General features: G+C 44.0%; 1 protein-coding gene across 1 annotated transcript in view; it reads left to right on the top strand.

Moving 5' to 3' along the window:
* Positions 1 to 11,616, top strand: part of ntng2b (netrin g2b) — a 121,680-nt gene extending 110,064 nt beyond the window's left edge. Inside the window, 3 exon segments of the mRNA XM_045693045.1 lie at positions 6,885 to 7,052; positions 9,008 to 9,142; positions 10,327 to 11,616. Coding sequence (XP_045549001.1) covers positions 6,885 to 7,052; positions 9,008 to 9,142; positions 10,327 to 10,553 — 530 coding nt within the window. The 3' untranslated portion in view covers positions 10,554 to 11,616.
* The last annotated feature ends 6,991 nt before the right edge of the window (positions 11,617 to 18,607 follow it).

The raw sequence follows: 18,607 nt of genomic DNA, 5'->3' as shown, positions 1-18,607 counted from the left end.
TGTTCATGGGGACCTTCAATGCTGCAGACATTTTTTGTCACCTTTTCCCAGATCTGTGCCTCGACAAAATTCTTTCTCAGAGCTCTACGGTCAATTCCTTCGACCTCATGGCTTGGTTGTTTCTCTGACATGCACTGTCACCTGTGGGACCTTATATAGACAGGTGTGATCGTTTCCAAATCATGTCCAATCAATTGAATTTACCACAGGTGGACTCCAATCAAGTTGTAGAAACATCAAGGATGATCAACGGAAACAGGATGCACCTGAGCTCAATTTCGAGTCTCATAGCAAAGGGTCTGAATAGTTATGTAAATAAGGTATTTCTGTTTTTTATTTTAAATACATTTGTAAAAACCTGTTTTCGCTTTGTCATTATGGGGTATTGTGTGTAGATTGACTCAGGTTGGATCCATGAAACCCATCTAAAACAAAGATTTGTTCATCTCATAAAGGGATTCTCAAGCTCTTGATCTCAGGAGGAGAGCCTGAGGCCAGACAGTTGTATGGGATCATATACGATGATTTCAAAGGTAAGACAATGAACAAGAATAGCTAGCAGGGGAGTGACAGGATGCTTACAGGACACTGGAGCGCCATGGAATCCTGTTTTCTAGGCTTACCATCAGTGGTGCTAGTGGAGTAGCTAGCATTGAGTTAGTGAAGAGTTAGTAGAGTGTTATCGAGTCAGTAGAGTTAGTAGAATGGTTTTGTGTTAGTTGATTAGCATTGAGTCACTAGACTCAGTTGAATAGCATTGACTCAGAGTTAGTTGAATACCATTGAGTCAGTAGAGTTAGTTGTATAGCATTGAGTCAGTAGAGTTAGTTGAATAGCATTGAGTCAGTAGAGCTAGTTGTATAGCATTGAGTCAGTAGAGTTAGTTGAATAGCATTGAGTCAGTAGAGTTAGTTGTATAGCATTGAGTCAGTAGAGTTAGTTGAATAGCATTGAGTCAGTAGAGTTAGTTGAATAGCATTGACTCAGAGTTAGTTGAATAGCATCGAGTCAGTAGAGTTAGTTGTATAGCATTGAGTCAGTAGAGTTAGTTGAATAGCATTGAGTCAGTAGAGTTAGTTGAATAGCATTGAGTCAGTAGAGTTAGTTGAATAGCATTGAGTCAGTAGAGCTAGTTGTATAGCATTGAGTCAGTAGAGTTAGTTGAATAGCATTGAGTCAGTAGAGTTAGTTGAATAGCATTGAGTCAGTAGAGCTAGTTGTATAGCATTGAGTCACTAGAGTTAGTTGAATAGCATTGAGTCAGTAGAGTTAGTTGAATAGCATTGAGTCAGTAGAGTTAGTTGTATAGCATTGAGTCAGTAGAGTTAGTTGAATAGCATTGAGTCAGTAGAGTTAGTTGAGTAGCATTGAGTCAGTAGAGTTAGTTGTATAGCATTGAGTCAGTAGAGTTAGTTGAATAGCATTGAGTCAGTAGAGTTAGTTGAATAGCATTGAGTCAGTAGAGTTAGTTGAATAGCATTGAGTCAGTAGAGCTAGTTGTATAGCATTGAGTCAGTAGAGTTAGTTGAATAGTATTGAGTCAGTAGAGCTAGTTGTATAGCATTGAGTCAGTAGAGTTAGTTGAATAGCATTGAGTCAGTAGAGTTAGTTGAATAGCATTGAGTCAGTAGAGTTAGTTGAATAGCATTGAGTCAGTAGAGCTAGTTGTATAGCATTGAGTCAGTAGAGCTAGTTGTATAGCATTGAGTCAGTAGAGTTAGTTGAATAGCATTGAGTCAGTAGAGCTAGTTGTATAGCATTGAGTCAGTAGAGTTAGTTGAATAGTATTGAGTCAGTAGAGCTAGTTGTATAGCATTGAGTCAGTAGAGTTAGTTGAATAGCATTGAGTCAGTAGAGTTAGTTGAATAGTATTGAGTCAGTAGAGCTAGTTGTATAGCATTGAGTCAGTAGAGTTAGTTGAATAGTATTGAGTCAGTAGAGCTAGTTGTATAGCATTGAGTCAGTAGAGTTAGTTGTATAGCATTGAGTCAGTAGAGTTAGTTGAGTAGCATGGAGTCAGTAGAGTTAGTTGAATAGCATTGAGTCAGTAGAGCTAGTTGTATAGCATTGAGTCAGTAGAGTTAGTTGAATAGCATTGAGTCAGTAGAGTTAGTTGTATAGCATTGAGTCAGTAGAGTTAGTTGAGTAGCATGGAGTCAGTAGTAGAGTAGTATCGAAGAGAACAGTATGTGGACAGTATTTGGAAATGGTCTCTGTCTGAATGACCAGATTGGTGTCAAAAACTGTGGAAAGATTCCATCTCTCTGCATGTTTTAGTTCTTCCTTCTCTGACTGTCATTTCTCATCATCATGTTGGTATTGTTTGGCTCACAAGGTAAGCATCAAGATGTCCTAGTTACTGTCACTATCTTGTCATTGCTATCACTATTCACCATTAAAACAGGTCAATTAGCTCCCTGTCCAACACTTCTCGTAATGATTTGTGTCAGATATCATTTCGTCCCCCAGATTTAAAAACTGTCCACGAATATAGGCCTACGAAACATTCAAAATAACAGTATCTCCCTTGTTACTATTTTATTTTACAGCCTTGCATAAATAAAGTCCCATCTTGACTTTGCATATATTTGTGGAACTTTGTCCTGGTGCTCTCTCTCTCTGCCGTCTGTGGAGTAATTGGGCAGTTATATATAATTACCGTGTAATGTTTCTCCCCTAACCTTTCTTTTATAGCTGAGAGAAGCATTTTATGTGTGTGTGCCTGTGTTTGTGTGTGCATATGTGTGCGTGTCTGTGTGTGTGTGCACGAGAGAATGTGTGTGTTTTATGTGACTCTCTTCTCACCGGCGGTTCTCCCCTCTCAAAACAGCCCATAAATATTTCAGCGGCGTCATCAACCAAACAATAATAAAATAATAATTTGACGGCTGATTAAACAGCTAAAATTAGACTTTTTAATGTGTATTTAAATATGTATTTGCATAAACATGCTTGGTAAACTCCTCTTTAGAGGACAGCGATGCCTTCTAGCGCACACACACACGTCGCAGCCGACTTCTGAAGCTTAATAAAACCTTAATTATGTACAAACCTCAGCCAAGAATATCACAGGAAGGATTCACTCACACACACACACTTTGGTTGGGGACGCGCTACATTGAGATTTGGTCTGTAAATACATGAATAAAACCAGGTGATTATGACATATGGGTTTTTAGCTTCCTGGTTTACCATATTAAATTCAATTTAGTTGAAGGAAGTCAACCTCTATAAGTGGACTGCACAGATTGAGGAGTATAGAACAGACAGTATCATATGTACAAGCAGGTATAGCTTCTGTTCCAAATGGCACCCTATACCCTACATAGTGCACTACTTTTGACCACAGTCCTATGAGCTCTGGTCAAAAGTAGTCCACTACATAGGGAATGGGATGCAGTATAGACACTACATAAGCATCAGATCGATAGAGAAGAGATGAAGACCTACTGTATAATGGGAGGTAGAAGTTGTGTCAGGAATGAGGACCTTCTTACACCAAGCCTCTTTATTCTTCCCTGCATTAAAACACAAACAATTCCCTAACCACAACACACACACGGGCATGCACACACACAGGACAACACACACACAACCTCCCCCAAAATACACACACACACCAGTATAGACTGCTGTCAGTAGAGCTTGATGAAGCCCAGTCAGCGTTCCCCTGTCTTGGGGAGGTGGGAAGGGGGGAGTTATCTGAAGTCTGTCTTTAACAAGTTGTGAGTCAGACACTAAGATAAAAGGCATCCTCATCGATTCATTGACTCGCAGATGGACAAACGCAGGGCACGATATTTGCAGCGTTCCCAAATCATTCATACCCTAAAGCTACCGTAACTGTTTCTTACAATAAGGGCCACGACGACTGGATGTGATTTCAACCAATTCTGGTGGTCCAGAGAGACCGTTTCTCAATGGGATCATTCTCTAGCCTTCTTTGGTCCTAACCATCCTCTAACATTTCCCACCTATTGTATGCCATGTCTCCACCATACCACAACCTTGCTACAACCATCTCTAACATTTCCCTCCTATGCCATGTCTCCACCATAACAACTCCTATGCCATGTCTCCACCATACCACAACCTTGCTACAACCATCTCTAACATTTCCCTCCTATGCCATGTCTCCACCATAACAACTCCTATGCCATGTCTCCACCATACCACAACCTTGCTACAACCATCTCTATGGCTCATTATGTAATACGATACCATACAATATACTGTCCATTTATATGGACATTCATTTTGTGAAGTCAGCATACAAACCAATACGCAACCTCTCTGTTCTCAGACTGTCCCACTGTTCATCACCCCAACTCTCCTCTCTGTTCTCAGACTGTCCCACTGTTCATCACCCCAACTCTCCTCTCTGTTCTCAGACTGTCCCACTGTTCATCACCCCAACTCTCCTCTCTGTTCTCAGACTGTCCCACTGTTCATCACCCCAACTCTCCTCTCTGTTCTCAGACTGTCCCACTGTTCATCAACCCAACTCTCCTCTCTGTTCCCAGACTGTCCCACTGTTCATCACCCCAACTCTCCTCTCTGTTCTCAGACTGTCCCACTGTTCATCACCCAACTCTCCTCTCTGTTCTCAGACTGTCCCACTGTTCATCACCCCAACTCTCCTCTCTGTTCTCAGACTGTCCCACTGTTCATCACCCCAACTCTCCTCTCTGTTCTCAGACTGTCCCACTGTTCATCACCCCAACTCTCCTCTCTGTTCTCAGACTGTCCCACTGTTCATCACCAACTCTCCTCTCTGTTCTCAGACTGTCCCACTGTTCATCACCAACTCTCCTCTCTGTTCCCAGACTGTCCCACTGTTCATCACCCCAACTCTCCTCTCTGTTCTCAGACTGTCCCACTGTTCATCACCCCAACTCTCCTCTCTGTTCCCAGACTGTCCCACTGTTCATCACCCCAACTCTCCTCTCTGTTCTCAGACTGTCCCACTGTTCATCACCCCAACTCTCCTCTCTGTTCCCAGACTGTCCCACTGTTCATCACCCCAACTCTCCTCTCTGTTCTCAGGCTGTCCCACTGTTCATCACCCCAACTCTCCTCTCTGTTCCCAGACTGTCCCACTGTTCATCACCCCAACTCTCCTCTCTGTTCCCAGACTGTCCCACTGTTCATCACCCCAACTCTCCTCTCTGTTCCCAGACTGTCCCACTGTTCATCACCCCAACTCTCCTCTCTGTTCCCAGACTGTCCCACTGTTCATCACCAACTCTCCTCTCTGTTCCCAGACTGTCCCACTGTTCATCAACCCAACTCTCCTCTCTGTTCTCAGACTGTCCCACTGTTCATCACCAACTCTCCTCTCTGTTCTCAGACTGTCCCACTGTTCATCACCCCAACTCTCCTCTCTGTTCCCAGACTGTCCCACTGTTCATCACCCCAACTCTCCTCTCTGTTCTCAGACTGTCCCACTGTTCATCACCCCAACTCTCCTCTCTGTTCCCAGACTGTCCCACTGTTCATCACCCCAACTCTCCTCTCTGTTCCCAGACTGTCCCACTGTTCATCACCCCAACTCTCCTCTCTGTTCTCAGACTGTCCCACTGTTCATCACCCCAACTCTCCTCTCTGTTCCCAGACTGTCCCACTGTTCATCACCCCAACTCTCCTCTCTGTTCCCAGACTGTCCCACTGTTCATCACCCCAACTCTCCTCTCTGTTCCCAGACTGTCCCACTGTTCATCACCCCAACTCTCCTCTCTGTTCCCAGACTGTCCCACTGTTCATCACCCCAACTCTCCTCTCTGTTCCCAGACTGTCCCACTGTTCATCACCCCAACTCTCCTCTCTGTTCCCAGACTGTCCCACTGTTCATCACCCCAACTCTCCTCTCTGTTCCCAGACTGTCCCACTGTTCATCACCCCAACTCTCCTCTCTGTTCCCAGACTGTCCCACTGTTCATCACCCCAACTCTCCTCTCTGTTCTCAGACTGTCCCACTGTTCATCACCCCAACTCTCCTCTCTGTTCTCAGACTGTCCCACTGTTCATCACCCCAACTCTCCTCTCTGTTCTCAGACTGTCCCACTGTTCATCACCCCAACTCTCCTCTCTGTTCCCAGACTGTCCCACTGTTCATCACCCCAACTCTCCTCTCTGTTCTCAGACTGTCCCACTGTTCATCACCCCAACTCTCCTCTCTGTTCCCAGACTGTCCCACTGTTCATCACCCCAACTCTCCTCTCTGTTCCCAGACTGTCCCACTGTTCATCACCCCAACTCTCCTCTCTGTTCTCAGACTGTCCCACTGTTCATCAACCCAACTCTCCTCTCTGTTCCCAGACTGTCCCACTGTTCATCACCCCAACTCTCCTCTCTGTTCTCAGACTGTCCCACTGTTCATCACCCCAACTCTCCTCTCTGTTCTCAGACTGTCCCACTGTTCATCAACCCAACTCTCCTCTCTGTTCCCAGACTGTCCCACTGTTCATCACCCCAACTCTCCTCTCTGTTCCCAGACTGTCCCACTGTTCATCACCCCAACTCTCCTCTCTGTTCCCAGACTGTCCCACTGTTCATCACCCCAACTCTCCTCTCTGTTCTCAGACTGTCCCACTGTTCATCAACCCAACTCTCCTCTCTGTTCCCAGACTGTCCCACTGTTCATCACCCCAACTCTCCTCTCTGTTCCCAGACTGTCCCACTGTTCATCACCAACTCTCCTCTCTGTCCCCAGACTGTGAGTGCTACGACCACTCTATCCTCTCTGTTCCCAGACTGTGAGTGCTACGACCACTCTAACTATCCTCTCTGTTCCCAGACTGTGAGTGCTACGGCCACTCTAACTATCCTCTCTGTTCCCAGACTGTGAGTGCTACGGCCACTCTAACTATCCTCTCTGTTCCCAGACTGTGAGTGCTACGGCCACTCTAACCGCTGCAGCTACATAGACTACCTGAACATCGTGACGTGCGTCAGCTGCAAGCACAATACCAGAGGACAGAACTGCCAGCACTGCAGACTGGGCTACTTCAGAAACGCTTCCGCCGAACTAGACGACGAGGGTGTCTGCATCGGTCAGTCACTGTGTGTGTGTGTGTCTGCATTTATTGCAGAATAATCATTAGGCATTATGTGTGTTACACAAAGACGTCAAGACGTCATTGACGTCATCCACCAAGACGTCATTGATCAGAAATACAGTTTAGCGAGATCAGCATCTCCAAACAAACTGCCAGAAAAAAACTGCTAAACAGATAAAAACACTGACTCACTGAGATCAGACTATTAATCCTCCTGGATTCTCTGTGGAGCTGAATGTAGATCAGACTACTAATCCTCCTGGATTCTCTGTGGAGCTGAATGTAGATCAGACTATTAATCCTCCTGGATTCTCTGTGGAACTGAATGTAGATCAGACTACTAATCCTCCTGGATTCTCTGTGGAGCTGAATGTAGATCAGACTATTAATCCTCCTGGATTCTCTGTGGAACTGAATGTAGATCAGACTACTAATCCTCCTGGATTCTCTGTGGAACTGAATGTAGATCAGACTACTAATCCTCCTGGATTCTCTGTGGAACTGAATGTAGATCAGACTATTAATCCTCCTGGATTCTCTGTGGAGCTGAATGTAGATCAGACTATTAATCCTCCTGGATTCTCTGTGGAACTGAATGTAGATCAGACTATTAATCCTCCTGGATTCTCTGTGGAACTGAATGTAGATCAGACTATTAATCCTCCTGGATTCTCTGTGGAGCTGAATGTAGATCAGACTATTAATCCTCCTGGATTCTCTGTGGAGCTGAATGTAGATCAGACTATTAATCCTCCTGGATTCTCTGTGGAACTGAATGTAGATCAGACTATTAATCCTCCTGGATTCTCTATGGAACTGAATGTAGATCAGACTATTAATCCTCCTGGATTCTCTATGGAGCTGACTGTAGATCAGACTATTAATCCTCCTGGATTCTCTATGGAGCTGACTGTAGATCAGACTATAAATCCTCCTGGATTCTCTGTGGAGCTGAATGTAGATCAGACTATTAATCCTCCTGGATTCTCTGTGGAGCTGACTGTAGATCAGACTATTAATCCTCCTGGATTCTCTGTGGAGCTGAATGTAGATCAGACTATTAATCCTCCTGGATTCTCTGTGGAGCTGAATGTAGATCAGACTATTAATCCTCCTGGATTCTCTATGGAGCTGAATGGAGATCAGACTATTAATCCTCCTGGATTCTCTGTGGAACTGAATGTAGATCAGACTATTAATCCTCCTGGATTCTCTATGGAGCTGACTGTAGTGTTGATGTAGTCCATCTGCAGGTGAGAGGTGGGGTGCTGGAGGACGGTAGGAGGGGGGCTGAAGGAGGGTAGGAGGGGGCTGAAGGAGGGTAGAAGGCGGGTGGGAAGAAGGTAGGAGGAGAGCTGGAGGAGGGTAGAAGGTAGGAGGGCTGGAGGAGGGTAGCAGAAGGGTGAGAAGAGGGTAGGAAGGGAGCTGGAGGAGGGTAGAAGGTAGGAGGGCTGGAGGAGGGTAGCAGGAGGGTGGGAAGAGGGTAGGAGGAGAGCTGGAGGAGGGTAGAAGGTAGGAGGGCTGGAGGAGGGTAGCAGGAGGGTGGGAAGAGGGTAGGAGGAGAGCTGGAGGAGGGTAGAAGGTAGGAGGGCTGGAGGAGGGTAGAAGGAGGGTGGGAAGAGGGTAGGAGGAGAGCTGGAGGAGGGTAGAAGGTAGGAGGGCTGGAGGAGGGTAGAAGGGGGGCACAAGGGGAGTCGGGAGGATAATCCTGTCACAGTGGGGGCAGGTCCAGGCCTTGGAGTCAGCACAAATGAGGGCCCCATTAGCTCACCTGCCAGGCTACTGGCACACAGAGACTGGCATTGAATCAATACAGGAGAGGGAGAGAGAGAGATTTACACATGCACACATACACCAAATTAACTGAATTTACAAATAGATCTATTTTCTAACATGCCTGCCTCCCTCCATCTTTCTCCATTCCTCTCCCTCTATCCCCCTCTCCCCAGAGTGTAACTGTAACCAGATGGGTTCTGTCCATGACCGGTGTAATGGGACAGGCTTTTGCCAGTGTAAAGACGGCGCTACGGGGTCCAAGTGTGATGACTGTTTCCCTGGGTACTACTGGAAACAAGGCTGTTACTGTGAGTATACAGGGGGAGATATGCACTTGGGTGTGTGTGTGGTGTAGATATGTGTGGGGGGGAAAGATAGTGTATGTATGTGGGGGGGGGGGGTGTATGTGTGGGGAATATGTCACACGACAGTCATAGTAACCTTTAGCATCCCCTGCTCCTTTCATTAACACCTTAACCCTTCTTCCCCCTATCATATACCATAGAGTCAGGGCCAGTCTCAAACACATACAGCCCCAGCCTCCTTTTCTCTCTGAGGCTGGCTTTGGAATCCCTCCTTACTGCTGTTTGTTAGTTAGCCAATTGGGTCAATCAGTAGAGCACAGTGGATCCCATATTGGATTAAGGTGAGAGAGTAAAAATGTTTTCGGTGGCATAAACATGCAATGGAATGATACACAGAGAGAGATCCAGAACATAAAAGCTTTGAGCATGCTTTTGTCATCATGCCCTACAAATCTTCACAGGTCTTTACGTCACACACCCGTACACACGCACGCACATGCACACACATGATGCATGCACACACGCTGATACACACACACACACCCTTTCTTGTAAACACACTGCGTCTTTAGGCCAAATATCTTGTACAGTATAAAAACTACCAGCATGTTATTCCCCACCCCATTTACAGCTTTTTCATTCAGCCTATGATTTACAGACAACTAAGAAATGTATAAGAGTCTTCTGAACAAAAATAGAGACATTACTCTGATTCAGAGAAAGTGCATGCTCCAAAACAAACTGGAAAAAATATGGCAGAAAAGAGAAGGCAGGTGCTATTCGTTGCCGAGCACGAGGATAGGATAATTAATATTTTCTTCTTTCTTCCCCCTCTCTCTTTCTATCGATATACTTTCATTGCTCCCTTCATCTCTCTTCCCCATCTTGTTCTTTCTGTGGCAATACTCCTCTTCTCATCTTCCCCCGATCGCTCTCTCCTATCTTACTCCCTTTATTCTCTTTGCTCTTTACTCCCCCATCCTACTTTTATCTTTCATGGAACCTTGTTTTGCCACTATCTCCCTCTCTTTCCCGCATCCCTTTTTCTCATTCGCCTTCAATCACCTTCCTCAACCTCCTCTCTCGCTTTCATCCTCTTCTTCTCTCCCTACACCTTCTCTACCTCTATCCTCACCTTCTCGATCACTTCATTCACCTCTTTCTGCTTCTCCCCCTCTCTCTCACAGCCAATGTGTGTGACGAGGAGCTGCTCCTATGTCAGAACGGCGGGACCTGCTCCCAGAACCAGAAGTGTATCTGTCCCCCAGAGTTTAAGGGCGTGCTGTGCCAACAGTCACGCTGCGAGGGGGACAAGGCCTGCAACACGGCCTGCACCGCCCACCTCCACTTCCTCGCCCCCCTACTGCTCTGCGTCCTGCTACCCCACCTTCTGGCCACTTTAACTGCACACTGAGTCACCTGCTGCCCCCTCAAACACAGGGGGAACTGTTGTGTGTGTGGATCCTTAGAGAGGGAAGGTTGGGAAAGGTCTGCAAATACACCCCCCCCCCCACACACACACACACACACCTCACTGACTCGGGGAACGTGTGAGAGTAAAACAAGAGAATGACTTCAGAGAGAACAGAGGAAGGTGGAGGAAAATCAGACAACCAAACCCCCTGTCTCTCTCCCTTTAATCTTGAGCTGGAGGAATCTCGATCTCATACCAAAAAGCATAATTATTATTAAATGAGCTAACGACTGTTCGTTTAACACTTTAAATCACTACTGTTCACTATGAAGAAAAGGGAGGGAGGAATTGCTGATGTAACACAAGTACATTTCCTTTGTCTTAATTCATTGAGTTAATGTGCCCCTCTTCTCTTGAGACCCTGCACTTACTGCTCCAGACAGACAGACAGACAGACACAGACAGACAGACAGACAGACAGACAGACAGAGACAGACAGACAGACAGACAGACAGACAGACAGACAGACAGACAGACAGACAGACAGACAGACAGACAGACAGACAGACAGACAGACAGACAGAGCGTTTGGCTAGACTTGGGGAGGGCTGGGCTGGGATTCGCTGCTGACGTCTATGTAGAATATACTGTAAACCAGGTTTCATATCTTCGACTCAAAATAACAGACTTGTTTTCACCTTTTCCATTTTTTTATTTTTATTTCATCACCTTCTTCAGTCGTTATTGCATGTTACGTGCCCACCGACAGACGCTGAGATTATACATAATTATTACAATATCCAGAGGGTTATCAATATTAAGATTTTAGTCACTATTATGGTTGTTATAGGAATGAGTCGCCACAGTTTAGCAAGATTTTATCTTCACACAGTATTCAGGAGTAAAACAGAATTTAAACTTATCAGTCTGAAAGGAGAGAAAAAAGAAATCGACAAAGTATCAATATAATATGACATTATTTGAATAGTTTTTGTAGAGATTATTTTTGTTTGAAGTTATAATAAATGAACTATTCCAGAGGAGCATTTTATTACACTGTAAACTTTACAGTAAATGTGTCTGTTATTTGCTTTTACTTGTACATTCTTTCAAGAGAACAAATGTGTCACTACCAACCAAAACTGGCAGTTGTCTATTCCAGAGTGGAAGTGTCTAGGTTGCTGAAAAGTCAAAAAAGATTACCTAATTTATTGGTAGGGGAGTGGGGTAAGTTTCTAGGAAACCGTACACAAAATGAATCATGTGACCAAATATCTAGAAAGAGGTCATCGGGACTGTGAAGGAAACATCCACATGGAAAAAATGGTAAGCAAGTTAGGTAAAATAAAAAATAGATTGTCACAAAGTCAGATGAATGTGTTTCATGATGCTTGTGTCTAAACCAAAGTAGATAGTTTTACGATTGTTTTGTTCATCAGTTGGGTTCTCTACAAGCTACAAAATGAGGTGCTAAACCTAGCATAAAAGTGCATCCTTGTAGCTGTGTGGGCTAATATAGTCAGAATGTTTGCCTTGGGGTAAGTTGAGCCAATGGCCAATAATGATTACATTTGGTCAGTTTTAGGAATGCACCGATGACATTTTTGGCCTATACCGATATCTGATATTTTCCTTGCCAAAAAACCCTATACCGATAACCAATATTTAACATTTTAGAGAGTCCTATTAAGCATTCTACCACAGTTAAATAGTTGAAACACACACACACCAAAAAGTTATTTTGTTGGCATTTACATATGTCCCCATTACCAGTAAAAAATAAGCAAAACCTATTTCACTTACTTGCTGTGCTGTTTCATTGTTCATTTGTTCAGTCGTTTCATCATATTTTTCATGGCATCATTACATCATCTACCTATGTTATATAAGTATGCACGTCAGCTTTGACATCGGTTTTGCACATCGGCGTTAAATTAATATCGTTCGATTCCGAAATGCTCACCGATATATTGTGCATCCCTAATGACTTTTATGTATAATATGCATAGTATTTTTGCAATGCGTCATGCATATTAACATATTACAGTGCATCAGGCCCTCTGTATACAAAAGTAAAACAAGCAGGCTTTTAGCCACCCTTGTGGTTCTTGAGAGAGCAGCCAATGAAGTAACATAAGAGAATATGTCCCCTTGAGCAGCAGCAAGGGATAAAATAGACAAAATAGAATGACACTGAAGAGGCACAATGACAAAAAAACTAAACTAACATGTACAGTGAGAGGGGAAAGTATTTGATCCCCTGCTGATTTTGGACATTTGCCCACTGACAAAGAAATTATCAGTCTATCATTTTAATGGTAGGTTTATTGGAACAGTAAGAGACAGAATAACAACCAAAAAATCAAGAAAAACCCATGTCAAAAATGTTATAAAATGATTTGCATTTTAATGAGTGAAATAAATATTTGACCCCTCTGCAAAACATGACTTAGTACTTGGTGGCAAAACCCTTGTTGGCAATCACAGAGGTCAGACATTTCTTGTAGTTGGCCACCAGGTTAGCACACATCTCAGGAGTGATTTTGTCCCACACCTCTTTGCAGATCTTCTCCAAGTCATTAAGGTTTTGAGGCTGACGTTTGGCAACTCGAACCGTCAGCTCCCTCCACAGATTTTCTATGGGATTAAGGTCTGGAGACTGGCTAGGCCACTCCAGGACCTTAATGTGCTTCTTCTTGAGCCACTCCTTTGTTGCCTTGGCCGTGTGTTTTGGTTCTCACCCAAGATTTGACGGTACATGGCCCCGTCCATCATCCCTTTGATGCGGTGAAGTTGTCCTGTCCCCTTAGCAGAAAAACACCCCCAAAGCATAATGTTTCCACCTCCATGTTTGACGGTGGGGATGGTGTTCTTGGGGTCATAGGCAGCATTCCTCCTCCTCCAAACATGTCGAGTTGAGTTGATGCCAAAGAGGTCCACTTTGGTCTCATCTGACCACAACACTTTCACCCAGTAGTCCTCTGAATCATTCAGATGTACATTGGCAAACTTCAGACGGGCATGTATATGTGTGCTTTCTTGAGCAGGGGGACCTTGCGGGCGCTGCAGGACTTCAGTTCTTCACGGCGTAGTGTGTTACCAATTGTTTTCTTGGTGACTATGGTCCCAGCTGCCTTGAGATCATTGACAATATCCTCCCGTGTAGTTCTGGGCTGATTCCTCACCGTTCTCATGATCATTGCAACTCCACGAGGTGAGATCTTGCATGGAGCCCCAGGCCGAGGGAGATTGACAGTTATTTAGTGTTTCTTCCATTTGCGAATAATCGCACCAACTGTTGTCACCTTCTCACCAAGCTGCTTGGCGATGGTCTTGTAGCCCATTCCAGCCTTGTGTAGGTCTACAATCTTGTCCCTGACATCCTTGGAGAGCTCTTTGGTCTTGGCCATGGTGGAGAGTTTGGAATCTGATTGATTGCTTCTGTGGACAGGTGTCTTTTATACAGGTAACAAGCTGCGGTTAGGAGCACTCCCTTTAAGAGTGTGCTCCTAATCTCAGCTCGTTACCTGTATAAAAGACACCTGGGAGCCAGAAATCTTTCTGATTGAGAGGGGGTCAAATACTTTTTTCCCTCATTAAAATGCAAACCAATTTATAACATTTTAGACGTGTTTTTCTGGATTTTTTTGTTGTTATTTTGTCTCTCACTGTTCAAATAAACCTACCATTAAAATTATAGACTGATCCTTTCTTTGTCAGTGGGCAAACGTACAAAATCAGCAGGGGATCAAATACATTTTCCCCTCACTGTACCTGTGTGAAAGAGAGGCTAGGATCGAGTAGCAGACGCACACAAGGTCTTATCTGATGACATGGAGTCTGAGCTTGATGAACATGTCAATCATTTCAGACTGATTTCATGGGCTTAGTAGCCTCAAAATGCAGAGAACTTGCACACTGAAACAACATCCTTGTCCCAGACAACTGGTCAAGAAATGGAAAGGTAAGTGATTTTGAACAGAGATCTATATCTGAATGTAGCCATACATTTAAGATATACGATATAGCACACCCACATTCCATGAATTCAACTTTGACCTATCAGCACCATGCCCCAATGTCACAGGACATCATCACACGCTTACCCCAAGGCGGATCAATGCTAAACTTACCCCATAACCGGGGTAAGTTGTGCCGATAGACCACTCTGTTTAGACAACTGTTTTCAAAACTGTTAATGTTTACAAGAATTCTGATGATTTCCAGGGATATACAACATCCTGAAATGCACTACATGACCAAAAGTATGTGGATACCTGGTCGTTGAACATCTCATTCTAAAACCATGGGCATTAATTTGGAGTTGGTCCCCCCCTTTGCTGCTATAACATCCGCCACTCGTATTTTATTTTACCTTTATTTAACCAGGTAGGCTATTTGACAATAAGTTCTCATTTACAACTGCGACCTGGCCAATATAAAGCATAGCAGTTCGGCACATAAAACAACACAGAGTTACACATGGAAAAAACATACAGTCAATTATACAGTAGAAAAAAGAAAAATCTAAATACAGTGAGTGCAAATGAGGTAAGATAAGGGAGGTAAGGCAATAAATAGGCCATGGTGGCGAAGTAATTACAATATAGCAATTAGACACTGGAATGGTAGACGTGCAGAAGATGAATGTGCAAATAGAGATACTGGGGTGCAAAGGAGCAAGATAAATAAATAAATACAGTATAGGGATGAGGTAGTTGGATGGGCTGTTTACAGATGAGCTATGTACAGGTGCAGTGATCTGTGAGCTCATCTGACAGCTGGTGCTTAAAGCTAGTGAGGGAGATATGGGTCTCCAGCTTCAGTGATTTTTGCAGTTCGTTCCAGTCAGCAAAGAACTGGAAGGAAAGGCGGCCAAAGCAGGAATTGGCTTTTGGGGTGACCAGTGAGATATACCTGCTGGAGTGCGTGCTACGGGTGGGTGCTGCTATGGTGACCAGTGAGATGAGATAAGGCGGGGCTTTACCTAAGAGACTTGTAGATGGCAAGCCAACGAGAGCGTACAGGTCGCAGTGGTGGGTAATATATGGGGCTTTGGTGACAAAACAGATGGCATTGTGATAAACTGCATCCAATTAGTTGAGTAGAGTGTTGGAGGCTATTTTATAGATGACATCGCCGAAGTCGAGGATCGGTAGGATGGTCAGTTTTACGAGGGTATGTTTGGCAGCATGAGTGAAGGATGCTTTGTTGCGAAATAGGAAGCCGATTCTAGATTTAATTTTGGATTGGAGATGCTTAATGTGAGTCTGGAAGGAGAGTTTACAGTCTAGCCAGACACCTAGGTATTTGTAGTTGTCCACATATTCTAGGTCAGAACCGTCCAGAGTAATGATGCTGGACGGGCGAGCAGGTGCTGGTAGCGATCGGTTGAAGAGCATGCATTTAGTTTTACTTGCATTTAAGAGCAGTTGGAGGCCACGGAAGGAGAGTTGTATGGCATTGAAGCTCGTCTGGAGGTTAGTTAACACAAAGAAGGGCCAGAAGTTTACAGAATGGTGTCGTCTGCATAGAGGTGGATCAGAGAATCACCAGCAGCGAGAGCGACATCATTGATGTATATGTATATATATTTTTATGGGAAGGTTTTCCACTAGATGTTGGAGCATTACTGCAGGGAAAGCACACAATCGTTAGAATGTTATTGTATGCTGTAGCGTTAACATTTCCCTTCACTGGAACTAAGGGGCCTAGTCCGAACCATGAAAAACATCCCCAGACCATTATTCCTCCTCCACCAAAACGTACAGTTGGCACTATGCATTAGGGCAGGTTGCGTTCTCCGGAATCGGCCAAACCCAGATTTTTCCGTTGCACTGCCAGATGGTGAAGATTCATTACTCTAGAGAACGCGTTTCCACTGCTCCAGAGTCCAATGGCGGTGAGCTTTACACCACTCCAGCCGACGCTTGGCATTGCACATGGTGATCTTAGGCTTGTTTGCGGCTGCTCGGCCATAGAAAACCGTTTCATGAAGCTCCTGAATAACAGTTCTTGTGCTGAAATTGCTTCCAGAGGCAGTTTGGAACTCGGTAGTGAGTGTTGCAATCGAGGACAGAAGATTGTTTATACGCTTCAGCACTCGGCGGTCTCATTCTGTTAGCTTGTGTGGCTACCACTGAGGGTGAGCCGTTGTTGCTCCTAGACTAAACATTTCCACTTTACAGTAACAGCACTTCCAGTTGACCAGGGTAGCACCAGCAGGGCAGAAATTTGACGAACTGACTCGTTGGAAAGGTGGCATCCTGTGACGGTGCCAGGTTGAAAGTCACTGAGCTTTTCAGTAAGTTCATTCCACTGCCAGTATTTGTCAATGGAGATTGCATGGCTGTGTGCTGGATTTTATACACTTGTTAGAAACAGGTGTGGCTGAAAAAGCAGAATCCACTAAGGGGTGTCCACATACTTCTGTATATATAGTGTATATGTAGATATCGTTGTTAGAAAGAATACTTTATTTCCCTTGACGTAGTGATGCTGAATGTTAAAAAAATGGCTAAACATACTCTGCTCTCACCTATGTAATTTAATTCAGGTCAGACATGTTTTATGCAAATAGAAAAAGAGCTGACATGATGATTGACACCAACACATCCAGCTCAGTTCCATTACGAATTAGGAAGAACTGAAATTAAACCAAAAATGGCATCATAATGTCCTAACAAACATTTAACTACCCATAAGGTTCTGATAGAACAAAATGACAGTTCCTAATAGGCCAAAACATAGAAATATACTTACTAGAATAGGAAAAGACCCCCAAAACACTATTTCTATGGCTCTCCCACTAAGAGATCGTCAATGGCGTGGAAACCCAGGGTTTACCGGGTCATCTTAATGACACCCTAGGCACTGTGTGGCATCCTTCATTTGGAGTAGAATTTTTATTTATTTTTTAAAACACTTCATTGAGAAAGTAGTTCCCGGTGTTAGTGGAGTCAGTGACATTGGACGTAAACAAGACAACTACAGGTGAAATGTACTATCACTCCGTAAAAGGATGAGCACATTTAGACAAAAGCACCACTAACACCTGGGAGGAATGCAACAAAAAATAAAAGTGGGTGGATGTCAGCATGCAATAATAAGACACAAAAGACATTCAGGTGGTGGTAAAATCCTGTTCTAGTCTAGTGTCTGTAAGGCGTCTCTATTCTGGGCTCCGCTTCAGAGGAAGTCTGCATTGTTAACATGAAGGGCAGTGGGATGAACTGAGACGTGTGGGGAAGATCCTCTGGGAGATGGGGCACAGATCAGAGACCAGCGTGGGAGTTGTCCTGGCTGAACCGCACTGATCTAGGACCAGTTTCCCCTACCACACAGTCCTACACTCAAGCATTAGGAGAATGGAAACTATGGTCTTATTTAGAGAAAAGTTGTAGCTAAGCCGATAAGAACTGGTGAAAGGATTGTGGTATGGTGAGAGTTGTGTGTGACAGAGACACACAATACCCAAATAATAGCAGAAGTGTACCGTCTACCTGTGTAAAGTGAAAGATGCCTGAAACAAAATGCACCTTTTTATTTGCCCACTATTTTAGCAGTGGTTCAGAAAAACAAAGCATACAATGTTGACCATGGTCAATTTAGTTTCCCTAACACTTTACAGAGATGGAAACAGCTGATTGGTTTGGTGAACAATAATATACAAAGGCCATGTTCAGTACGAAAACGTTCTCGAAAGTTGCAGATAGAAATCCCACAAATAGAGCTGACGTGATTCCTTATTCAACATGTCAGAGATGCATGATTGTTCTACATAGCTTATTTCTTTCTGAACGTTCCAAAACAATAAGTCCTGCTGAACACGCCCCAGTTGAACGTTGGCAAGAAGGTACAGCACCATTTGCAAACAAGAATTTTGCAGCTTAAATGTAAACAATTTTGTTCAATTTCAAATCAATTATTAATTTACGATCTTACAAAAATAAACGTCCTCTCACTGTCAACTGCATTCATTTTCAGCAAACTTAACATGTGTAAATATTTGTATGAACGTAACAAGATTCAACAACTGACAAACTGAACAAGTT

This window comes from Salmo salar, chromosome ssa01, assembly GCF_905237065.1.
Source record: "Salmo salar chromosome ssa01, Ssal_v3.1, whole genome shotgun sequence".
Taxonomy (NCBI): domain Eukaryota; kingdom Metazoa; phylum Chordata; class Actinopteri; order Salmoniformes; family Salmonidae; genus Salmo; species Salmo salar.
Note: the sequence above shows the minus strand (reverse complement) of the source record. Positions and strands in the feature narration are given on the sequence as shown.